This window comes from Pempheris klunzingeri, chromosome 10, assembly GCF_042242105.1.
Source record: "Pempheris klunzingeri isolate RE-2024b chromosome 10, fPemKlu1.hap1, whole genome shotgun sequence".
Classification (NCBI taxonomy): domain Eukaryota; kingdom Metazoa; phylum Chordata; class Actinopteri; order Acropomatiformes; family Pempheridae; genus Pempheris; species Pempheris klunzingeri.
This window is the reverse complement of record NC_092021.1, coordinates 26,996,707-27,020,981: the sequence shown is the minus strand read 5'-3', so window position 1 is coordinate 27,020,981 and position 24,275 is coordinate 26,996,707. Positions and strand designations below refer to the sequence as shown.

The 24,275-nt window shown below is 48.4% G+C and overlaps 1 protein-coding gene across 1 annotated transcript in view; it reads left to right on the top strand.

The window, feature by feature from the left end:
- The window catches only part of LOC139208921 (titin-like), a 210,071-nt gene that overhangs the window by 126,703 nt on the left and 59,093 nt on the right, over positions 1 to 24,275 (top strand). The window contains exons 97-142 of the mRNA XM_070838698.1: positions 146 to 342; positions 670 to 975; positions 1,077 to 1,230; positions 2,093 to 2,217; positions 2,305 to 2,423; positions 2,532 to 2,712; positions 2,859 to 3,161; positions 3,255 to 3,806; positions 4,134 to 4,436; positions 4,828 to 4,984; positions 5,081 to 5,223; positions 5,322 to 5,440; positions 5,556 to 5,733; positions 5,865 to 6,149; positions 6,264 to 6,557; positions 6,715 to 7,014; positions 7,131 to 7,439; positions 7,545 to 7,771; positions 7,870 to 8,184; positions 8,274 to 8,388; positions 8,483 to 8,791; positions 8,900 to 9,081; positions 9,212 to 9,341; positions 9,460 to 9,611; positions 10,126 to 10,273; positions 10,363 to 10,583; positions 11,347 to 11,443; positions 11,565 to 11,861; positions 11,997 to 12,296; positions 13,439 to 13,753; positions 14,044 to 14,267; positions 14,722 to 14,872; positions 14,952 to 15,233; positions 15,846 to 16,148; positions 16,623 to 16,928; positions 17,422 to 17,703; positions 18,349 to 18,536; positions 19,030 to 19,141; positions 19,227 to 19,365; positions 19,675 to 19,838; positions 19,925 to 20,076; positions 20,353 to 20,509; positions 20,628 to 20,909; positions 21,019 to 21,318; positions 21,621 to 21,914; positions 22,185 to 24,189. Of these exons, the coding sequence (XP_070694799.1) occupies positions 146 to 342; positions 670 to 975; positions 1,077 to 1,230; positions 2,093 to 2,217; positions 2,305 to 2,423; positions 2,532 to 2,712; positions 2,859 to 3,161; positions 3,255 to 3,806; positions 4,134 to 4,436; positions 4,828 to 4,984; positions 5,081 to 5,223; positions 5,322 to 5,440; positions 5,556 to 5,733; positions 5,865 to 6,149; positions 6,264 to 6,557; positions 6,715 to 7,014; positions 7,131 to 7,439; positions 7,545 to 7,771; positions 7,870 to 8,184; positions 8,274 to 8,388; positions 8,483 to 8,791; positions 8,900 to 9,081; positions 9,212 to 9,341; positions 9,460 to 9,611; positions 10,126 to 10,273; positions 10,363 to 10,583; positions 11,347 to 11,443; positions 11,565 to 11,861; positions 11,997 to 12,296; positions 13,439 to 13,753; positions 14,044 to 14,267; positions 14,722 to 14,872; positions 14,952 to 15,233; positions 15,846 to 16,148; positions 16,623 to 16,928; positions 17,422 to 17,703; positions 18,349 to 18,536; positions 19,030 to 19,141; positions 19,227 to 19,365; positions 19,675 to 19,838; positions 19,925 to 20,076; positions 20,353 to 20,509; positions 20,628 to 20,909; positions 21,019 to 21,318; positions 21,621 to 21,914; positions 22,185 to 24,189 (12,174 nt within the window). The remainder of the gene's footprint in view (positions 1 to 145; positions 343 to 669; positions 976 to 1,076; positions 1,231 to 2,092; positions 2,218 to 2,304; positions 2,424 to 2,531; positions 2,713 to 2,858; positions 3,162 to 3,254; positions 3,807 to 4,133; positions 4,437 to 4,827; positions 4,985 to 5,080; positions 5,224 to 5,321; positions 5,441 to 5,555; positions 5,734 to 5,864; positions 6,150 to 6,263; positions 6,558 to 6,714; positions 7,015 to 7,130; positions 7,440 to 7,544; positions 7,772 to 7,869; positions 8,185 to 8,273; positions 8,389 to 8,482; positions 8,792 to 8,899; positions 9,082 to 9,211; positions 9,342 to 9,459; positions 9,612 to 10,125; positions 10,274 to 10,362; positions 10,584 to 11,346; positions 11,444 to 11,564; positions 11,862 to 11,996; positions 12,297 to 13,438; positions 13,754 to 14,043; positions 14,268 to 14,721; positions 14,873 to 14,951; positions 15,234 to 15,845; positions 16,149 to 16,622; positions 16,929 to 17,421; positions 17,704 to 18,348; positions 18,537 to 19,029; positions 19,142 to 19,226; positions 19,366 to 19,674; positions 19,839 to 19,924; positions 20,077 to 20,352; positions 20,510 to 20,627; positions 20,910 to 21,018; positions 21,319 to 21,620; positions 21,915 to 22,184; positions 24,190 to 24,275) is intronic.

The following is a 24,275-nucleotide window of genomic DNA, read 5'->3' as shown; positions in this document are numbered from 1 at the left end:
ATTCATTACATCTTCATTATATTCCTCCAGCAGGATTTTAGTGTTAAAAACATACTCATATTAGACTTCCAGATGTGATAGCAGCAGCAGGTTTGTTGTTTACTGTGTGAAGGTGTGTTAACCGTTCGGTGACTCGGCCCTCCAGGTATTCCATTGAGAAGAAGGAGAAGCTTGGTACTCGCTGGGTGAAGTGCGGTAAGACTTCAGGTCCAGACTGTAAGTACAGAGTGACAGACATCATCGAGGGGACAGAGGTTCAGTTCCAGGCCCGTGCTGAGAACGAGGCCGGCGTCGGACATCCAAGCGAACCCACCGAGATCCTCACCATCGAGGATCCAACAGGTTTGTCCAGTAGTGGGAAAAATCATAATATTGTTAAATATTTGAGAAGTAAACACATTCTGTCTCATGTTGAACCAAGACCAAACAAACTGTCCCTGAACCGTAGCCAAGACCTTTGACTAAAAATAACCAAAAAATGTTGGATGTTTTTTGGGAAAACAACTAAAATCTGTAAATACATCATAAATACAGTATGACCATCATTTGTTGTTGGTTCACATCACAGACTGAATAAAGAAGTGGACGTAGCCTCCAGGTCTGAAAAGTGAAGTAAAGGCTCATAAAGTGTGAATAGAGTATAGATCTGTCCTGTCCTGACCCTGACAGGTGTCCCATCACCGCCCATCGAGCTGCACGTGGCCGGGGCCAGCCGGGACTTCCTGTCCATCGCCTGGAAGCCCCCGCAGAGGGACGGCGGCTGCCCCATCAGCGGCTACCACATCGAGATGTGTGAAGCCGGGACAGAGAAATGGATGAGGGTCAACTCTCGCCCAGTGAAGGAGCTGAAGTACCGTGTGGAGGAGGGTGTGGTCCCAGAGAAGGAGTACATCCTGAGAGTGAGGGCCTTCAACTCTGTCGGGATCAGTGAGCCCTCCGACATCTCCGAGAACGTCTTCGCCAAAGAATCTGACTGTAAGAACTACTGGACTTAACGCAGTCCGTCAGGTCACAGGTTCCCTCTGTAGAGTCCTGGAGATCTTCAGATAATTAATGTTGTGTTTCTGTGTTTCCAGGTGCCCCAACACTGGAATTCCAGACTCTGGACCTGGTTGTTGTGGAAACAGAAAAGCTGCACATCCCAGTTCCCTTCAGAGCCGTCCCCGCGCCCAGAATCACCTGGCACAAGGACGGCAAGGAGATGAAGGCTGACGAGCGCCTCGGCTTCAGGTCAGTGCAGCGCTTCACCCATCCCTTCCCATCTGGAGCCTCATTTAGCATCAGCCAGTCATTTTGTTTAAGGTCATTTAGTTTACCACTGTTAAAACGAATACACAGGACAGCACATTATAAAATAACCACAGTAAAACTATTAAACCAAAGATAAAGAGATGTTTGACTTAAAGTAGCATAACTAGGAGGGGCTTCACAGAAAGGGCTTCACAGTAATCAGATACATGGATCACAGTTTCAGACACTCAATGATTCGATCGGTCACATTTTAGCACCATTTCTAAAATACAAAAGTAAAACAAACTAAGAGTGACTGAATTCTTTGTTGTGTGGGTCAGTGTTCAAGTCCTCATACAGATCAACCAAGCAAAACGTAACTTATTCAACTCAAACTAATAAACATAAGTGTGGACGTGAGAGAGGCTTCAGTCATGTTAGTGATGGATGGTGGAGCAAACCAAACAAAGGAGGAAGGTTGAGCGAGGGGGGGGTGGTCACAACATACCCAACTTTGAGTCACTGCCATCGATGCTGGTGGTGATTTCTGTTTATCTAAATGTCAAAAGCCACTTTGAGAGAACTGAAGCCTGTTTATTGTTTGTTATTGGTGTTAATAACATTGATTTGGTCTGTAACATGTAAGAAAACAGTGAATCAGTCTGTCACAGGTGGAGTCTTCAGGGGTCTGTTGTCAAAAACCAGCAAACCTTCATATTAGAGGCAGTGGAACCATCGATTAATCTGTCATTTAATCAATCAAGTTTGATCAACAATAATCATACCTTAGTGTGTGGGAGAGCGTCCTGGTATTTTGTCTGTGTGAGCAGCAGTGGCTGATGGGATTGTTTGTGTCCAACAGGGCGGACTACACTTCCTGTCACCTGGAGATCGACAGCAGCCTCCACCCTGATGCAGGACAGTACAAAGTCACTCTGGAGAACAAGCTGGGCGCCGGCAGCGCCACCATCAACGTCAAAGTCATCGGTACCAGATCACACGTGTCCGGTTGTCACATAATCACATGACATCAGTCTCCTGGCCTCTCCTCTGAACGTGTCTCTGTGTCTGCAGGTCTTCCTGGTGCCTGTAAGGAAATCATGGCCTCTGAGATCACAAAGAGCTCCTGTAAAGTGTCCTGGGATCCTCCAGACTACGACGGCGGCAGCCCCGTCATTCACTACATTATGCAGGTCTGCGATGGCGCCATGTTTAAGTTTCTGAGCCGTGACAGTGGTTTGTAATCAGGGTGCAGCAGACCGTTAAACATCTGCTTCTTTTGTTTGTGTGTGTGTGTGCAGCGACGTGAGGCCGGCAGGAGGACGTACGTCAACATGATGTCTGGCGAGAACAAGCTGAGCTGGAGCGTCAAAGACCTCATCCCTAACGGAGAGTACTACTTCAGAGTCCAGGCCGTCAACAAGATCGGAGGAGGAGAGTTCATCGAGCTCCGCAACCCGGTCATCGCACAGGACCAGAAACGTGAGGAGCAACAGACGTTTTACATTCAATATAATATATATAATATCCGAAAAGTAGATTTGACAACCAAAAGCCTGAATATTTGATTAAAATACTTTGTAAGAATATTTCATCGCAACTGATGTGTGAATCTTCTTTCGTTCCAGATCCTCCTGACCCGCCGGTGGACGTAGAGACTCACAACCCCACATCGAGCACCATCACTCTGACCTGGAAGCCTCCCATGTATGACGGTGGCGCCAAGATCATGGGCTACATCCTGGAGCGGCAGCAGAAGGGCGAGGACAAGTGGGAGCGGTGCAACGACTTCCTGGTGCCTGTCCTGTCCTACACCGTCAGAGGGCTGACGGAGGGCAAGAGCTACGCCTTCAGAGTCAAAGCTGAGAACGCCGCCGGGATCAGCGACCCGTCACGCAACACGCTGTTCGTCAAGGCCTTGGACGCCGTCGGTAAGGATGACATCAGCTCCATGATTCCCTCTTTAATAATAACACAGCTGTCCACTTCTTGCTGAACTTAACTTCCTGTCCGATCTCTCTCAGACCCTCCGAAGGTTTTCCTGAGCGGCAGCCTGCAGTCCGGCCTCAGTGTGAAACGAGGCTGCGAGATCTGCCTGGACGCCAACGTTTCCGGCTCGCCGTACCCTCAGATCACCTGGTACTGGAACAACCAGGTGATCCGGCCCGAGCCGCTCCGCAAGAGGCCCGAGAAACCCCTGAAGAAGAAGGTGGAGAAGAAGGAGGAGGAGAAGAAGGAGGGAGAGGCCGAGAAGAAAGAGGAGAAGAAGGAGGGAGAGGAGAAGAAGGAAGGAGAGGTGAAGGAAGGAGAAGAGAAGAAGGAAGGAGAGGAGAAGAAGGAAGGAGAGGAGAAGAAGGAGGAGAAGAAGGAGGAGAAGAAGGAAGAGGCGGCTGAGCCGGAGGAGGAGGAGCCCGACTACCCGACAATAAACGAGCGTCTGACCATCAACAACAGCCGCAGGGGCGTGTCCTCCATCATCATCAGGGACTCGTTCCGCGCCGACCACGGCGTCTACATGGTGAAGGTGGAGAACGACCACGGCATCTCCTCGGCAACCTGCGAAGTCAATGTGCTCGGTGAGAATCCTTTTTTTATTCTGTTCTGTCCTGTAAGTTAGATCTTTAGTTACATATAGAACATTTATAAAGACATTTTAGTGAAAAATATTATAATAATATATATAAATAATATTATGAAATACTACCAGTGACCATTTTATTAGGTACATCTGTAAACTCTAGTCCAAATCTAAACTAACCCTTTAAAACACCAAGGTCACAAAATAACATTTACATTTTGGTGTCTGGAAGGTTCAAAAACTGTTGGAATTGGTCCAGTAGATCACCTAAATCTAATCTAATCTAAACCTAATCCAAAAATCCTAATTGTTTCGTGTGTTTTAGACACCCCCGGACCTCCGGTGAACTTCAGATTTGAGGAAGTGAGGAAGAACTCTGTGATTTGCAAATGGGATCCTCCTCTGGACGACGGCGGCAGTGAGATCCTCAACTACACTCTGGAGAAGAAGGACAACTCGAAGCTGGAGTTCGGCTGGAGCTCTGTCACCTCCACGCTGAGGGGCTGCCGCTACCTGGTGCCGAAGCTCATCGAGAAGAAGGAGTACATCTTCAGGGTCCAGGCAGAGAACAAGTTCGGCGCTGGTCCACACTGCATCTCCAAACCGCTCATCGCCAAGAATCCTTTCGGTACGGTGTTACTTCTCCTCCTCCTCCAGTTATGACCTTTAACATAAATAATGAAATGAAATGTGTGCAGAGTTGTAAATGAAGTTTCCATTTTTACCATGGTAGCATGTATGTGAAACTGGTTAATCTGGTAATAATAATGTGGTAATAATAATAGACTCTGAGTCCTAATCTACACAGGTCAAGGAGGAGGGAGTTTGAGTAAAATATTATTTACCTAAACAAGCTGAGTTACAGTTAAAGATGAACAGCAGTATTGATGCAGCTGTTTCTAGTGTTAACAGTGCAAAAAATAATGCTGATTACACAGAAACTTAATGTAACGTTCAGTTCAACTGTAGTGGGTCTCGCTCATCTTGTTCCTTCTGCCTCGTCCTTCTGTCCTCCTCAGAAACCCCCGATATTCCTGATAAGCCACAGATTGACGACATTACGGCCCACAGCATGCTGGTCACCTGGAACGAGCCAAACGACAACGGCAGCCCCATTTTGGGATACTGGTTGGAGCGCCGCGAGATCAACAGCTCACACTGGGCACGAGTCAACAGGTGAGGAACCACAACCACAAAACCTTTTTTCTCTGTGTGGGGAAATATCAAAACGTGTTTACTTTTCTGAACTTTGCCGTCTGTCCTGGTCTTCAGGGACATGATCCCCGACACTGAGCTGAATGTTGAAGGTCTCCTGGAGGGGCTGACCTACATTTTCAGGGTAGCGGCTGAAAATCAGGCCGGACCCGGAAAGTTCAGCGCCCCCTCTGAACCGCAGACAGCTCAGGCTCCAATCTGTACGTAATCTGGTCTAAACCAAGTGTTCAGAACAACTCTGACCCACGTTTATATCTGTCATTAAGTGGCTTCTTTATTTTTATTTGTGACACTGCAGTGCCTCCTGGGCCTCCAATTGCCCGAGTGGTTAACACCTCCGACCACTCCATCGACGTGGAGTGGGACCCACCTGCCGACAACGGTGGAGGAGAGATCCTGGGGTACCACGTGGATAAGGTCAGACCATCAAGTCACTTCTGACACTTTTTCACTTTTTACTCACATTTATTTTCAGCTTCCTGATCGTCTTGATTTCAGGTCAAACTAACGTTTCCTTGTTCTGTGTCTTCAGGCCATGGTTGGTACCAAGGACTGGTCCAGGTCTACAGAGCGTCCATGGAAGTCCCGGGAATTCACTGTCTATGGAGTCCGCGAGGGAGCCAAGTACCTGGTTAGAGTCATCGCCTGCAACGCTGCCGGAGAGGGAACGCCAGGATTCTCAGAGGGCGTGTTCGTCAGGAATCCTGCAGGTCAGCCGGAAAAAGCAAAGACAAAGCTAAAAATATCAAACATCTAATTTAGTGTTGATGTAAATGTCAAAGCTTTTGGCTCTGACTTCTTCTACTGACTTCTTTCCTTGGTTGCTGGTTACCCTCCACAGAGATCCCGGTGATTGAACTGGACCTGTCTGTCAAGAACGGTGTGACCATCAGAGCTGGAGAGACACTCCGTGTACCCGCCACAGTTACAGGTAAACCTTACCCGTCTATCACCTGGACCATGGATGACAGCAAACCTGACAAAGACCGCATGGAGATCCTCACTGAGGGCAACGACAGCATCGTTTCAATCAAGAACGTCCAGAGGAAGGACTGTGGCAAATACCAGATCTCAGCTTGTAACCCCAGTGGCACCAAGAATGCTTCAACCAGAGTGGATGTCATGGGTGAGTCACTCTCCAGGACGGCAGGGCAGGACTTGATTATAAAACTCAACTGGCAATTAGTTAATGCTGTAAAATAAAAATTAACACAGAAATATAATATTGTCTCGTCTTCAGATGTCCCCGGACCTATCACGGACCTGAAGCCTGTTGTTGTCACTCGCAAGATGATCTTCTTGAACTGGGACGACCCCGAGGACGACGGAGGCAGCGACCTGACCGGCTTCATCGTGGAACGAAGAGACGCCAAGATGCACACGTGGAGGCAGCCAGTTGAAACCGCCTCATCCAAGTGTGAGTGCGTGGGCATCATGGAGGGACAGGAGTACATGTTCCGCGTCATCGCCAAGAACAAGTACGGCTTGGGCCCGCCCGTGGAGCTGGGACCCATCAAGGCTGTAGATCCACAGGGTGAGTCCTAAAGTCAACCGATTCTGATTCAAAAACGAAAGCCTGAAACTCTCTCATGTGATCAGACCAAAGCCTCGGTGTTCTGGAGTAACACATTAAGTGGTCTTAAAAACTAATATAGTATGTAAAAGTTAACGTTGCTTTGGTGGTTCTGCAGGCCCACCATCATACCCCGAGAAGTTCCATTACACCGAGCGCACCAAGAACTCCATCACACTGGCCTGGAAGCCGCCTCGTAATGACGGCGGCAGCCCGGTCATCGGCTACTTTGTTGAGAAGAAGAGGCAGGACCAGCAGGCCTTCGAGCCCTGCAACACGGAGATCTGCCCCAAAATGTCCCTGACTGTGGAGGGCCTGGAGGAGGACTGGATGTACGAATTCAGGATTAAGTGCGCCAACCTAATTGGAGAGAGCGAGCCATCCATCCCATTGACTGTGGTCATCCAAGACGATGAAGGTGAGGCCAAACCAAAGGGTCTCCTTTAAATTCTAACACCAAGGCTGATTTTTGGTATGAACCAGAGGTTTTCTGTCCGTGCTGATTTGATTTTTTCCCCATCTTGTCCATCTCAGTGGCTCCTGAGGTCCACATGCTGAAGCACTTCAAAGGCGACTGCATTACTGTGAGGAAGGGTGACCCCATCGAGATCCCCGCTGACGTCCTTGGCCTCCCCATCCCTAAGATTGAGTGGACCAAGGACGACGTGGAGATAAAGGAGTCCACTGAGGCTCTGGTGATGCAGACTGAAGTGACCGGCAGGATGAACTGCAAGACCACGTTGTCCATCCCTGCAGTCAACAGGAGGGACCGCGGCAGCTACACCGTGACCGCCTCCAACAACATGGGATCAGCCAAGCACACCATCTCAGTCATGGTGCTGGGTGCGTTGGAACATGCCACTGATTCAATCAGAGGCAGACAGACGTGATTTCCTTATTAGGATGTTAAACATAGCGTGTACTGACTGTGTTTTGCTCTCCGTTCAGACCGCCCACTTCCACCCAGGAATTTGACAGTGTCCAATATCAGGGCGGAGTCTTGCTACCTCCATTGGGAGGCACCGTTGGATAATGGTGGCAGCGAGCTGACCAACTACATTGTTGAGAAGAAGGAGGTGGTGACAGAGGAGCCAGAGCTAGAAGAGGGACAGGAGGCTCCTCCTGAGCCACAGTGGGTGGAGGTTACCAACAGTATCATCGAGAGGAAATATGGGGTATGTCCTGATAACAGCAAAGATAATAATAGTTGGGTTCTCACAGGCTTTTAAAGCCCAATTTGACTGTAATGCTAACACTGCTCCTCCTCCTGCAGGTGTGGAACCTGGACACCAACAAGACCTACCTGTTCCGGGTCAAAGCCGAGAATCGCTACGGCAAATCTGACCCCTGCACAACGGAGGAAGTCCAGATCACAGACCCATTCGGCCTTCCAGGCCCACCAGAGAAACCAGCCATCACAGAATACTCTAAGACCTCCATGACCCTGACCTGGGAGCCTCCCAGAGACAGTGGTGGGTCTTCGATTATTGGCTACTGGCTGGAGAAGAGGGAGAGAGGCACGGCCTACTGGGCCAAGGTCAACAAGATGCCCGTCACCAAGAGGGGCATGAAAGGCTGGGACTACCAGGTGAGCTGCTGGGGCATCTTTTTCCACATGAATATAGTTTTTTAGCCACAGGACTCTGATGAATCCACACATCTTTCTGTCTACCCCAGGTGACTCGTCTGTTTGAAGGAACAGAGTACGAGTTCAGGGTTGCTGCCTACAATTCTGCAGGAACTGGACCGTTCAGTGTACCGTCTGACTCTGCATTTGCTGTGGATCCACTCAGTGAGTAAAAAACAACAGGCTTCTTTTTGAAGCGTTGGGTTATAAATAAATAGATAAATTCAATGAAATCGGTGTCCTTCGCCCTCCACTGCAGCTCCTCCAAGCATGCCCGCTGCTCCTGAGGTGGCTGACAAGACAAAGCACAATGTCACCCTGTCCTGGAAGCCGCCAGAGAGGGACGGAGGAAGCCCCATCAAGGGCTACATCATCCAGATCCAGGACGAGGGCACGTCAGAGTGGGTGAGGGTGAACGACCCCGAAACCCTGCACCCCACCACAGAGTTCACTGTGCCCAGCCTCCGTGCTCTGAAGCGCTATCGCTTCAGGATCATCGCTGTCAACGACATCGGCGAGTCTGACCCCAGCCCCCGCACCAGCGAGGTTCTGATTGAGGACATCCAGCGTAAGTCAAGTCTCACTGCATCAAAGAGACGATCACTTTCATTACTTTTTTGCTGTGTTTGCCTCTCTGTCCTTTACTGATGTTTCCACTGATTTTCTTCTTCAACAGTTCCACCTTCCATCAGTATCGACATCTCTGTGGACGACCTGCTGTGCATTCGTGCTGGAGATCCGTTCAGGATCCCTGCCAGCATCAAAGGTCGTCCTGTTCCCAAGGTAACCTGGGAATTTGATGGCAAAGCCAAGTCACACAAGAAGAACAAACTGCACACGCTGCCTGTGGACTCCGAGGTGAGGCCCCACACAGCAACACAATTCCTTTCTTCCTCCTGATAAAACTAGATATGACATATACTTATTTAATAAAAACCAATGGGGAGAATTTGTGAAGTACAATATTTCTGTTATTTCGTGTATTCAGGTTGAGTCCACAGACACCACGTCCACTGTGATCATCCCCGTCAGTCTGAGGAGCCACTCTGGACGCTACACCATCACCGCCAAGAATAAGTCTGGACAGAAACACATCAACGTCAGAGTCATCGTCCTCGGTACGCCTGTGTTTATAGACCTGTCCACCACAAACCTGAGCCTGTTTTTCTGTTGGTTTGCTGCGGTCATTGTCTGGTTGTTTGTGGATCTCTGACTGTAATTCTCTCCTGGGTGCAGACGTTCCCGGACCTCCGAAGGACCTGAGGGTTACTGACATCGCCCGCTCGACAATGAGGCTGATCTGGAAACTCCCCGACAACGATGGAGGAGAACGAATCAAGAGCTACTTTATCGAGAAGAAATGTATCACTGACAAGGCCTGGACGAAGGTAAACATTACTCAGTCCGTGTTATTTTAGCTCCAATTTTTCATTTTGAAATTTGTTTCAGCATTTTATTTGACTTTGTGTTTATTGTTCATGCTGCAAACATGTACAGTTTAGTTTTCTCCAATTAGTCTTTAGTATAGAAAACTATTACTTTTTACTTTTACTTATGTTGAATTTCGTTTTAGTTGAGTTTGAGAAAAACATTCCAAGTAACTCTGCTGGACATTTTAAAGCTTGCCCCTGTACTCCGATGTGATTAGCTTAGCTTAGCATGGACTGGAAGCTTGGAAAACTGCCAACATAGCTTCATCAAAACAGAGAAAACACTGATTTTACAAAATGTTTACCTTCTTTTAAAGGAAATATCCACTATTTTTCAGCCTGGGTCTTACTCTGATGATTGTGACTTTGCAGTTGCCGGGATAAGATCCATTTAATTGATCTAACGAGATAATTCACCATAAATTGTGCTGTTTGTGATTGATTAATTGATGGATTGTTGATTTGTTATCAGGTGAATGCAGCCTGTGCCAGCCAGGCCTACGTGGTACCGGGCCTGCTGGAAGGCCAGGACTACCTGTTCAGGGTCCGAGCTGAGAACAGACTTGGATTCGGTCCGTTCACCGTCACCACCGACCCTGCCCGAGCCAGAGACCCCATCTGTGAGGACAAACCTGCTACTCCAACCAGAGATACAGACTCTGCAACAAACTGGAGCTGTTCTAACGCTAATCTTCCTCCTCCTCCGCAGACCCACCCGACCCCCCCACCAAGGTGAAGGTCAACCTGGTGACGAAGAACACCGTCACCCTGAGCTGGGAGCCTCCCAAAAACAACGGTGGCTCTCCGGTGAAGCATTACATCATCGAGCGTTTGAGCTGGGACACCAGCGGCAAAGAGAAGGAGACCTGGAAGCAGTGCAACAAGAGAGACGTGGAGGAGCTCACCTTCGTGGTGGAGGACCTGAAGGAGGTGGGTCTGTCCTCCAGAGGATATACCACCTCTCACTTTACTACTTGAATAATGTGTAGAGTCATTTGATTAATCTGGTAACTGACCCTTGACCTGCTCAAGCTCGAGTTCAAACACATTTTCTAAAGGAACTCCGTCTAACTCTGACTTATTATTACTGACTCTCGTTAACTGCAGTCTACGTCCTTTTACTCACACCGAGCGTCGTCTGTGGTTTTATTTTATTTGGACCATTTGATAGAGATTAGACCACTTCATCATCTAATTTTATGAAGCGTCCAACTCCGTCCTGAGTAGCTACCTTAAAACTAGCTGGCTAACGTTAGCTAGCCAGCTAATTCTGTGAAAACCTTTTTAATTCAGCCATTTCATCTTTTGAACCTTTTTTATTGTAGTAAATGTTCATTTTATTTGGTCTGTTTTTACCATTATTTGGTTATTTTTAACCAGCTGTTTCTGCTTAGTCCTCACATTGTGCCTAAAGTTGAAAAGAGGCATTCAGATAATGTGTATTATTTATTGTTACTATTGAAAACAGAATTGGCCTAAAATGGAACCCTGAGGAATCCCTAAAAGTAATAGTAGAGTTACTACTGATGAACACTTGATGTTTTCCTGCTTGAGAAATAGCCATTAAAGGCATGTAGAGACAGGTGTTATGATCTGTGCTGCTCCATTTCCTCCATTTGTAATGAATTATTGTCTAAGAAGAAAAAGTTTCTCTCAGACCCGGACTTACTGTTGACTGTCTGTTGGTCTGCAGGGAGCAGAATATGAGTTCAGAGTAAAAGCCGTGAACGCTGCTGGACCCAGCCGACCCTCTGCCACCGCCGGACCTCTGGTCATCAAGGATCAGACATGTGAGTGACAGGCAGCACTTCAGCCAATCACAGAGAGTTTAAGTTTGTTTTTATACGATTGTGGTTAGTTTAGTTTGTTGCTTCAAGCCACTTCCATAAAGCAGCTCACTTGTCTCTCCAGGTGCTCCCACCATCGAGCTGCGTGAGGCCATGGAGGGCGAGGAGGGCTGTGATGTCAGCATTGTGGCAAAGGTGAGCGGCTGTCCGTTCCCCACGCTCACCTGGCAGAAGGCCAGCCTGGCCAAACCCGAGGAAAAGGCCGCCGTCCATTACGACCAGCACATCAACAAACTGGTGACCCAAGACAAGTGCACGCTGCTGATCCAGCAGGCCAGCAGGAACGACAGCTCCCTCTACAGCCTGACCGCCAGCAACAGCCTGGGCACCGCCACTAAGGACATAAAGCTCTCCGTGCTCGGTGAGGAACACAAACCTGACGACTTTTAATTATTCAGGATTTCATCCAGTCCATCCAGTAAAAAAGCTAAACACGTTAGCATTTGTAAACGTCTACCAGAGAGACTCACCCTGACTTCCCTCCCTCCCCCTGTAGGACCTCCTGGCCCATGTGTCGGACCAGTCAAGCTCACCGAGGTGTTTGCGGAGAGGATCGGCCTGGCCTGGAGCCCTCCCACAGACGACGGTGGATCCAAGATCACCAACTACGTGGTTGAGAAGCGTGAGGACAACAGGAAGTCCTGGGTCCATGTCTCCAACGACCCCAAGGAGTGCGCCTATGTGGTGACCCGACTGACGGAGAACCACGAGTACGAGTTCAGAGTCATGGCCCAGAACAAGTTTGGTGTTGGGCCCCCGCTGGTCAGCCAGCCGGAGAAGGCCAGAAACCTCTTCAGTAAGTTCAGATCTAATCTTTTACTCCATTACTTTTAAATCAGAGCCCTATTTATACATATTTTGGTGTCTAAATGATTTGTAGGTACAAAAAGTGTTGGAATTTGTCCACAATGGCAGAAACAGCTGTTATATCACTCACTACAAAGTCACCAGACTCCTTTGACAAAAACTGTTATTTTACCTCAGAGAATACTGTAGTTGCTGCCTCGATCGGTTTGTTAGTTTGTGACTTTGGTGTTTTCAAGGGTTAGTTTGGATCCAACACAATATTTATATAACATACAATAATGCAAAGAAACTAACTGGTGGAGGCAGCAGTAGGCCAGAAGCTCCTGTGTTCTGTGAGGCAAAATTACAGTTTTTGTGAATGGAGTCTGGTGGCTTTGAAGAGAACGCCATAACAGTTGTATCTGGTTAAACAAAAAAGGCTGTTCAATGGGTATTGATGACTGTCCTGACTCTGTTGATTATTGATGACTGTCCTGACTCTGTTGGTTATTGATGACTGTCCTGACTCTGTTGGTTATTGATGACTGTCCTGACTCTGTTGGTTACTGATGACTGTCCTGACTCTGTTGGTTATTGATGACTGTCCTGACTCTGTTGGTTATTGATGACTGTCCTGACTCTGTTGATTATTGATGACTGTCCTGACTCTGTTGGTTATTGATGACTGTCCTGACTCTGTTGGGTATTGATGACTGTCCTGACTCTGTTGGTTATTGATGACTGTCCTGACTCTGTTGGTTATTGATGACTGTCCTGACTCTGTTGGGTATTGATGACTGTCCTGACTCTGTTGGTTATTGATGACTGTCCTGACTCTGTTGGTTATTGATGACTGTCCTGACTCTGTTGGTTACTGATGACTGTCCTGACTCTGTTGGTTATTGATGACTGTCCTGACTCTGTTGGTTACTGATGACTGTCCTGACTCTGTTGGTTACTGATGACTGTCCTGACTCTGTTGGTTACTGATGACTGTCCTGACTCTGTTGGTTACTGATGACTGTCCTGACTCTGTTGGTTACTGATGACTGTCCTGACTCTGTTGGTTATTGATGACTGTCCTGACTCTGTTGGGTATTGATGACTGTCCTGACTCTGTTGGGTATTGATTACTGTCCTGTCCTCTTGCAGCCGTGCCGGGACAATGTGAGAAACCGACCGTAACAGACGTCTGTCTGGAGTCGATGACCGTCAACTGGGACGAGCCAAAGTACGACGGCGGCTCCTCCATCACCGGCTACTTCGTTGAGAAGAAGGAGACCACCTCCAAGCGCTGGGCCCGTGTCAGCCGCGAACCGATCAGAGCGCTGCCGCTGGGCAACAACTGGGACGTGACCGGCCTGCTGGACGGCGCCATGTACCAGTTCAGGGTCATCGCTATGAACGCCGCCGGCTGCGGCCTGCCCAGTGTGCCGTCTGACCCCATCCTCTGCAGAGACCCCATCAGTAAGAACGAGAGCTTCTCACTGTGTGACGTCACTGATAAAACTAAAGGAGTTTAAACGTGAAATAAACAGTTAAAGAAAAGTTTGAATTATTAACTCACTGTTATTTACTGACGTATTCAGTTAGATTTTAAACATTTTACCACATTTAGTCGCTTCAAATAATGATGTTAATACGTTTAATGACGTTTCCCACAGCTTTCAGCCACAATCGTTGGCCTTCAGTTTGTATTGATAATGTTGATAGAAAACTGACAGTGTTTATATCTGTGTGTGTGTGTGTGTGTGCAGAGCCCCCCGGGCCACCCACTCCGAAGGTGACAGACTGGACCAAGTCGACAGTGGAGCTGGAGTGGGTCCCTCCCCTGGTGGACGGAGGCTCGAAGGTCACAGGCTACATTGTGGAGTTCAAGGAGGTGAACAAGGAGGAGGAGGAGAAGAAGGCTCAGAGGAAACTGCTGCTGAGCAGCGACGAGGAGGAGAAGGAGCCCGAGAGTGAGGAGAGCTGGGAGAAGGTAAAACAAAGATACGACCCAGAAACCAACCACTGCTGAGCGAGGACAGTGATCGCAGCTCGTGTTTGTAAATCAGCATACGTCCTCTTTTTCGTTCAGCTGCTGAAAGAGTTTCTGTGGTGTTTTTAAATATAAGCTCTATCTGTCCATATTCTGGTGTCTAAGTGTGTGACAGCATCATGGAAAGGATCCCTACAGAGAGAGACCTGGAAGATCCTTTTGGTTTAACCACAAACAGCACACACACCAGACTACATTCACTAAAACAGGGATTTTAGAGAACAGGACACAGGACACCAAAATATGTAAAAATAGAGCCCCAGTTTAAAAATACCAGAGTTATTCTTTGATCTTTGTGATCATTTTGTCACAGTTTTTAGTGTTTCAGGGACTCCTGATGAAAGCAAAGCTCCTGCGTGTTGTTGTTGAGTTTCCTCCTGTCGTTTTTCTGCAGGCAAAGGACACAGAAATCAGAGGAACCAAGTTTGTGGTAGCTGGTCTGAAGGAAGGCGGTCTGTACAGCTTCAGAGTCCGAGCTGTGAACGCCGCCGGAGTGGGAGATCCTGGACTCGTGTCCGAGCTGATTGAGCTCAAAGACAGAACAAGTAAGACTGGGATCCACCCGACATCTGACCGTGTTTCTGATGATGAAACGTTTGACTTAATCTTCATCTTCTCATCCAGTTCCTCCTGAGATGGACCTGGACGCCTCAGTGAAAGAGAAGATCGTGGTCCATGCTGGCGCCACCATCCGCATCATCGCCTACGTGTCCGGTAAACCCGCCCCGCAGATCGCCTGGTGCCGGGACGATGCCGAGGTGCCTAAAGAGGCCGTGGTGGAGACGACGGGCATCTCTAACTCGCTGGTCATCAAGAACTGCAGACGCCAACACCAGGGCATCTACACGCTGAGCGCCAAGAACGAGGGAGGAGAGAGGAAGAAGGCCGTCATCGTGGAGGTCCTGGGTGAGTCTGAGATAGACGTTTCTCTGAATGTATAGAAACGTGTTCTGCAGCTTTTTTTCCCGGTCTAAATCGAGAGTCGAACCCCGGGAACGCTCGGACTACCTGTCGATGGTCAGAGCAGCCACAGCCCGGTGAGCAGCTCGGCTCAGGTGCGGCTCACCTACAGAGGCTGAGTCTCGTCTAATTTTCCGCCACACAAAAATAATCTGTGATCAGAATCAGCTTTAATTCATCAAATACGTGAACACATACGAGGAATCTGGTTTCTGACGAACAGACAAACAAAAGTAAACACACTTTTTTCAGCAGAAACATGTAACCTCTGTGTGCAACCTAAATATAGAAATATATGTAAAAGTATAGAAGTAAGAACTATGACAGAAGACAGTAGCGCAGTGATGCACTGGTGCAGCTGGTGACTGCCGAGATAACTGTGCCAGCGTGTGTGCAGGAAATAGGCGGCGATGATCTGAGCCAATCACAGACAGTCGATGTGTTCGTCCAGTCACCCTGCACAGGGTCATCACAGGGTTAAATTCAGCATAAAATAAAAGCCTTAAAGAGTCTCAGTGTCTTTGTTAAAAATGTTCTCCACCTGTTTAACCCCCCCAGACGTCCCCGGTCCAGTCGGTCTTCCCTTCGCCGGCGAGAATCTGACCAACGACTCCTGCAAGCTGACCTGGTACTCCCCCGAGGACGACGGCGGCTCGGCCATCACCAACTACATCATCGAGAAGAGGGAGTCTGACCGCATGGGCTGGACGTCGGTGTCCTACACGGTGACGAGGAACAACGCCGTGGTGCAGGGACTCATCGACGGCAAGGGCTACTTCTTCAGGATCGCCGCCGAGAACATCATCGGCATGGGGCCGTTCATCGAGACCGACAAGATGGTTCTCATCAAGGACCCTATTTGTACGTCCCAACAGCCAGAAACATGATATATAAATATATATGACAAAATAAGATAAATAATATATAATAAATATTTAATCTATATTTATTCTATTTTTTTATTCTTTCCATAATTTGATGTTAATTCTGACGCTGGAGCTAAAAATGGAGCTCAGTCAGACTGAACTAAGCTCCTAAACTCCTTTACACTAAAACAGACTAAAGTTGAATTTATTTATTATTATTTATAATAATTTTTTTGCTGGTCTTAAACTTCTGCTGTGGCGTTTAAATATTCACTCAGTGAATAAAAAAGATCCTGTGAGTCGTTACAATGAGTTATAATAAGTTTCTTGGAATAATTCTCTGAGAGTTTCTCATTGTAACGACGTACAGGTTGTGTTTTTCCTGACGTGGAGACAGAAAATAATCTGAAGGAAACAGTCATTGAATAAAAGTGTCTTCAGTGTTTCTGATCACCGTCTCCTCCTTCAGCCGTCCCGGAGCGTCCAGAGGACCTCATCATCACCGCCGTCACCAAGGACTCCATCTCCGTTGCCTGGAGACCGCCCAAGTATGACGGCGGCGCAGATGTGACATCATACGTCCTCGAGTCCCGCATGATCGGTCGGGACAGCTTCACCCGGGTTGGCGGGGAGGACACGCTGATGGACAAGAAGTTCACGCTGGCGGGGCTGAAGGACGGCTCCAGCCACGAGTTCAGAGTCTCCGCTATCAACCAGGTTGGACAAGGGAAGTCATCCTTCGCCACCAAACCTGTGCAGTGCAAGGACGAGCTCGGTGAGTGACGAAGACGGGAGCGGGTAAAACTCCCAGAAAATTAAAGTGGTAAATTTACGAGAAAAAATCTCCCACATTCTCTGAGATTACCTCATCAAATTATACTTAGAAATGGAATATGATGATTTTGTAATCTCATGGGATATCATCTTTTTTTTGTAATTTTGTGAGTTTTTTCTCATAAATTCACCTCTTTAATCGCACAAATATTTGTGGGAATATTACCCCCCTTCATGTCTCCCTGTTGTGCCCATGTGGCCCTGTTACACCAGATAGATGAAAAGATGGTGGTAAATAATAAGTCAGATGCAAATATAAAAAGCAGGAACATTAAACACTTTCCAACATACACTTGGCTGGAAACAGCATCTGCCTTCATTTTCTTTTACGTATCAGTCAGTAATATTTCAGCCGCTCACAGTAAATGTGATGCATCTCTTCATGCATCGTCTTAAAACCTTTTTAAAATGTCCGATCTCGCTGCCGCCCTCAGAGCCGCCCGTTCTGGACCTGGACTTCAGGGGTAAGATGATGGTGAAGGTGGGAGACAGCTGCACGCTGTCTGGACGCTACGGCGGCAAACCGGCTCCGGCCATCGCCTGGACGAAGAACGACGAGGAGGTGAAGGCGGACGAGGAGATCGGCCTGTACAGCTCAGCGCGCCACCTCAGCCTCAACATCAGCAAAGCCAAGAGGGACCACAGCGGCCGCTACTGTGTCAGCGTGGAGAACGCCGCCGGGACCCGCACGGGCATCTGCACCATCACCGTGGTTGGTGAGTCGCTGCTCCGCTCACACAAACTGACGCTCCGATGTGATGGGACCATGACCTTATATCCTGATACGCAGGTTGTGTTATATATCAAATCGGCATTGGACAGGTGACAGGCTGAATCAGCTTTGTGAACACCAGAGTTAGCATTAGCGTTAGCATTAATGTTTCCTCCATAAGCCACAGATGGACGGCGAGGGAGGTGACGGTTTGCTGCTGGATTTACTGAGTGAAGGGTGAAGCTGTTGGAGGGTAAAACTACAAACGAGGTTTTCAGGGTTTGGCAAGCTAACAGCATCACTCTGATGACGGACTGTGCTTTGAAGTCATGAAACAGTGGACATTTATCTATCATCACACAATATAAATATCCCGCAGCCAACAAACAGATCAAATAAACTAGACTCGGCTTTTCTCCTGTTGCACTAAAGGGGAAATGGGACAATGTGGACGAATGCCTGGAGCAGATTATTTCAAACAGATCCTCAGAGAAAAGCTTCATGGCTCCATAATGTCCCTGAGATTTATTCAGTGACCTGTGGGTAACAACATGTCAGTTTAAATATGTAATAACGCTACTTACGATACTTGAGCACCCCGTTAAAGACGGCCTATTAATTAAACCTCTTTGAATACTTCCTCCGGCAGACCGTCCTCAGCCACCAGAGGGCCCCGTGGTTTTCAACGAGATCTACAGGAACTATATGGTGATCTCCTGGAACCCCCCCCTGGACGACGGAGGCTGCGCCATCTCCAACTACATCATCGAGAAGAGGGACACCAACAGAGACCTGTGGATGCCCGTCACCTCGTCCTGCACCAGGACCTCCTGCAGGGTGAGCGCAGCACGTTTTAAAAGATCCTGAAGGATTCACTCAGAAAGTTAAACTGAAATCTGTCGACATGTTTAGAACGAATCAGGGCTGCAGCTACTTTGGTTGTTGAATAATCTCCATTGTTTTTCTTAAAGTCTACAAAATGGTGAAAATATCAAAATATCAATATTTCGTGAATTTCAAGATGGCGTCCTTGTTTTGTCCACAAGCCAAAAATATTCAGTTTACTGTCACAGAGGAGCAAAGAGACCTGGAAATATTCAAATTTAGGAAGCTGGAATCAGAATGTTTTTTCTTAAAAAATGACTCAAACTGACCAATTGATTATCAATATAGCTGGTGATTAATTTAATAGCTAACAACTAATTGATTATTCGACCAATTGTTGCAGCTCTAGATCACATTACACCTGATAAATCCTGCATCGTCCAACAAATCCTAAAAGAAAAAGTTGCACTAAGCAGTAAAACTCTGCTGCCGTCTGTCTCCTCAGGTGCCGAAGCTGATCGAGGGTCGTGAGTACATCATCAGGATCATGGCTCAGAACATCTACGGCATCAGCGACCCGCTGCTGTCTGCAGAGACCAAAGCTCGAGACGTCTTCAGTAAGTCCTGACCTACAGCAGCGAACACTGGTCCACCCGGAGAGGAGTCGGTCTGAACCTGTTTGTTTGTTTGTGTCCATCACAGAGGTGCCCGATGCTCCCAAACAGCCGACGGTGAAGGAGGTTTATCACGACTCCGCCCTCATCAGCTGGGAGCCGCCGGCAGACGGAGGAAAACCAATCACAGGCTACATCGTGGAGAGGAAGGAGACCATGGCTAAAGGGTACGCAGACACACCAGCAAATCCTCACATTGGTTTCAAGCTGTAACTAAGCAACTAAGCTTCATTAATGATCTAAATCATGAATTATGATGTATTTCTTCTTCATCTGCCAGTTTGACTGATCTACACAGAATAAATCAGTATCTTTGGATAACAATAAACTAAAACTGATCTTTTTTTAGTCCAGACAAACTACATTGAGATAAACATCTAAAAACATTTTATCACAAATTCCATAAAACATGAAATAGTTATTCTGCAAAATAAGATCTGAACATGTTCCTCGGCTGTTAATGTTCCTGCCTCCAGGTGGGTTCGCTGCAACACTGAGAGAATCCATCCGAAGGTGGAGTACTGGGTGATGGAGCTGCTGCAGGGCTGCGAGTATGAGTTCAGAGTCAGCGCAGAGAACGAGGTGGGTGCCGGAGACCCAAGCCCACCGTCGAAACCCGCCTTCGCCAAAGACCCCATCGGTAAGTTTAATTTCTCACCACAACACCTCATTCTGTCGAGATCACTGTATCCGCTCACCACAGTTCCTCCCCGTCCTTCGCCACAGTGAAACCTGGACCACCGGTGAGCGTGAAGGTCATCGACTTCAGCAAGGAGTCGGTGACTCTGTCCTGGCAGCCGCCCACCGACACCGGCAGAGGAAAGATCTTCGGGTACCTGCTGGAGTTCCAGAAAGCTGGAGAGGAGGAGTGGTGCAAGGTGAGGTGGTCATCCAAATATCATGAAACCAAACAGGAATCAGGAAACCATGAAATCTGATTCACCCCTTTGGTTTTTATTTATCACACAGCATCTTCTTAAAGGGTAACTACATTTTGTACCCACTTTTTGTACCTTCTAGTTGTTTGGAATGTAAAATTTGTAAAAGTGTGGCCTAGGTTAAAAAAATCCTTTAATCCTTTAGTCCTCCTTTAATCTCTCTAAATCCTGAGTAAACTGTGGTATTGACGTCTTGTTTCATTTTGCTGCCCTCAGGTGAACCAGACTCCCGACTCCTGCCAGGAGACTAAGTTTAAGGTTATCGGCCTGGAAGACGGCGCTCTGTACCGCTTCAGAATCATGGCTGTCAATGCCGCTGGAGAGTCCGACCCGGCTAACCTGCTGGAGCCATTCAGAGTCCAGGACAGACTTGGTGAGGCTCAGTTTAATCTGAACCACACTCTCTCTGATTTAATAACTGCTCTGTACATCACATGTGATACTTCAGCATTAATCATCATTTTTTATTATTTCGTCTGTTCTGTCCTCAGAGCCCCCAGAGCTGATTCTGGATGCCGGAATGACCCGAGAGGTGAAGGCCATGGCCGGCACTCATATCACACTGATGGCCGCCATCAATGGTGCCCCGTACCCCACCGTCACCTGGAAGAAGAACGACGCCGAGGTGCCCCCCAGGGCCGACATTGAGACAAACCAGATGGGCTCCAAGCTGGAGATGAGGTTCTGTAACCGTGGTGACTGCGGAGATTACACCCTAACTGTGGAGAACCCCGCTGGATCCAAGACCGCCACCTGCACCGTGCTGGTCTTCGGTAAGAACCACACAAACAATTGTAGCTTCAATAAATGAGTGTGTTTGCTTTGAGCATTTTATTCGATTTTGTTTCTGCTGCTGATGAAAAGTTGTGTGTTTTTCTTCAGACAAACCTGGTCCCATTCAGCACCTTCGGGTGTCTGACGTCAGGAGTGACTCCGCTTACCTCTCCTGGAAGGACCCAGAGGACAACGGTGGCGCTCGCATTACCAACTTCGTGGTGGAGAAGAAGGACACAGCATCCACCCATTGGGTCCCCGTTTGCTCCACGTCCAAGAAACGCAGTATGATGCTGAAGCACCTGATGGAGGGAATGTCCTACTCGTTCAGAGTCGCTGCTGAGAACCAGTTCGGCCGCAGCGAATACATCGAGACGCCAAAGGCCATCAAGGCGATGAACCCACTCTGTGAGTAACAGCACAGTGAACACCTGATCAGTAGATTAACGTGTACTCTGTTGTACTGTGCTCTGAGTGTTTGAAGTTGTAGCTCACAAGATCGACCTCATCAATCAAACACATCAAAACACATAGTTTGCCACTGGGTAGCACTTTCAGGTTTCAACAACAGAGGAGGTTTCAGTGGCAACATCTCAAAAGCATTTGTTACTCAAAAGACAAACCTATTGTAAATTCATCTCTGGTGTACAAGGAATGAAGAGGCTAAGTTGTGAGTTGAATCCTAAATGTCTTTAATTTTGTTCCTCCAGTCCCTCCTGGTCCTCCCAAAGACCTGCACCACGATGACGTGGACAAGACTGAGGTGTGGTTGGTCTGGAACTGGCCTGACCGCAATGGGGGAAGCAATATCACAGGCTTCCTGGTGGAGTATCAGGAAGAGGGGGAGAAGGACTGGTACGAGTGGAAGACCGTCAGCATCCCTGAGAGTCATGTGACTGGCCTGGAGGAAGGAAAGACCTACCGCTTCAGAGTGAGGGCTGAGAACGCCATCGGCCTCAGCAGACCCGACACCACCGTGCCCATCCTCTGCCAGGAGAAACTGGGTGAGATAGGATCAAAGGACTTTTATGCTGGATCATGTGTAATTCATTCATAGATGGAGAAGTTTTCAGTTTTTCACTATTTCAATATTTTATTTTCTGTAGCTTAAATATTGGTGCCGATGTAGCTCTTGTTGTCGTCCACATCAGCAAAAGAATGTGCCTTGAATTTCTGTTTGGCATCAGCTGATCCACTTAATGTTGGCGCTTAGAAGTAATAACTGTTGGCCAGTTAATGTTGCTGGGATAACCTCCTCTGTCTGCATGTCACAGTGCCTCCAATTGTTGAGGTGGACGTCAAGCTCACTGAGGGCATCATCGTAAAGGCCGGCACCACCATCAGGCTGCCAGCTATCATGAGAGGAATCCCTGTTCCCACTGCCAAGTGGTCCATTGAAGGAGAGGAGATCACCAGCGAGGGTAACGTCAAGATCGACACTGACAACTTCTCCACCGTTCTTAGCATCAACGACTGCACCAGGAACCACACCGGCACCTACCTGCTCACCGTATCCAACCCAGCTGGAACCAAGACAGCGGCCTTGAACGTCACTGTCCTGGACGTTCCTGCTGCTCCCATTGGACCTGTCAACATCCTGGAGGTCAATCCGGACTCCATGATTATTGAGTGGCGTCCTCCCAAGGATGACGGTGGTAGCCCTGTCACCAACTACATCGTGGAGAAGAGAGAATCCAACAAAGAGACCTGGGGAGGTGTGAGCTCTGGCAGCCTTGCCACTCAGCTCAACATCACTCGTCTGCAGAGGGGAGTGGAGTATGTGGTTCGCATTCGTGCTGAGAACAAGATGGGCATTGGTGCTCCTCTGGAGAGCAAGCCCACCGTCGCTGAGCACTCCTTCATGCCACCCAGCCCACCTGGTAAGCCGCAGTCCTCTGATATCGCAGATGATGCTGTTACCGTCGGCTGGACCATGCCCCTGGCTGATGGAGGCAGCCAGATCACCGGCTACATCGTTGAGCGCCGACACAAGGGGGGAAAATGGATTCGTGTCAACAAGACACCCTGCAAGGACCTGAGGTACAGAGTCATGGGCCTGTTTGAGGGCAACGAGTATGAGTTCAGAGTATTTGCTGAGAATATCGCTGGCTACAGCGGCCCGTCTCCCATCTCTGACCCCTGCAAGCCCTGCAGGCCCATCACCACTCCCAGCGCCCCTGTCAACCCCAAAGTTAAAGATTACAGCAAGACCACTGCTTACTTGGTCTGGACCAAACCCACTAGAGACGGAGGCAGCCCCATCCTGGGCTACACCGTGGAAATGAAGAAGGGCGATACTGAAGAATGGACAAAAGTGAACCTGGATGACTTGATCAAGCACTGTGCCTTCACAGTGAAAGGTCTGGAGGAGGGTGTGACCTACAGATTCAGAGTCTATGCCTCAAACATGATTGGAGACGGAGAGTCCAGAGAAGTTCCAGAGTCCATCACTGCTCAGGATATTCTCATCCCTCCCGAGATTGAGATGGAAGCCACCTGCCGCGAGCGCGTTACAGTGCGTGTCGGACACAACATCAACGTCATCGGCTACATCAAGGCCCGTCCTGACCCTGAAGTACTCTGGTCAAAGGAGGAGACAGTTCTGGAGAGCAACAAGCGTGTCACCATCATGCAGAACTTGCCCATGGTCCACTTGAGGATCAAAGAGGCCACAAGAAATGACCATGGCAAATACATCCTGAAGGCTTCAAATGAAGGTGGCGAGGCCTCCTGCACCATCACAGTCAATGTGCTGGACAGACCCAGCCACTGCCAGAACCTGCACACGACCTATGTCACCAAGGACTCCTGCATGATCAACTGGGAGGCCCCCAAAGACAACGGTGGATCTGAGATCACCAACTACATCGTGGAGTGCCGTGAGCCCAGCGTTAGCATGTGGTCCATGATCTCCTCCAACTGCACCAATCGCAAGATCAAGACCAAGCTGATGGAGGGCCACGAGTACTTGTTCCGTGTCTGTGCTGAGAACAAGATGGGACCGGGCCCCACTGTAGAGACTAAGACTCCTCTGTTGGCCATTGACCCCATCGAGAAGCCGGGTGAGCCTGAGAACTTCAGAGCCACTGACATTGGTAAGACCTACGTCTGTCTGAGATGGAGGAGGCCTGACTACGACGGCGGCAGCCCGAACCTGTCTTACAACCTGGAGTCCAAAGCCAACACCGCTGAGGAGTGGGAGAAACTCAACACCAGCACTCTCACTGACACGTTCTTCTTGGCTGACAAATGCACAGAGAACCAGATGTACACTTTCAGGTAGGTTATGGCATTCTTACTTTATGAGTGTATTCTGATTGTTCTGTAGGGGGTTTCCAGGATTGCCCAGTCATGATGTTAAATGA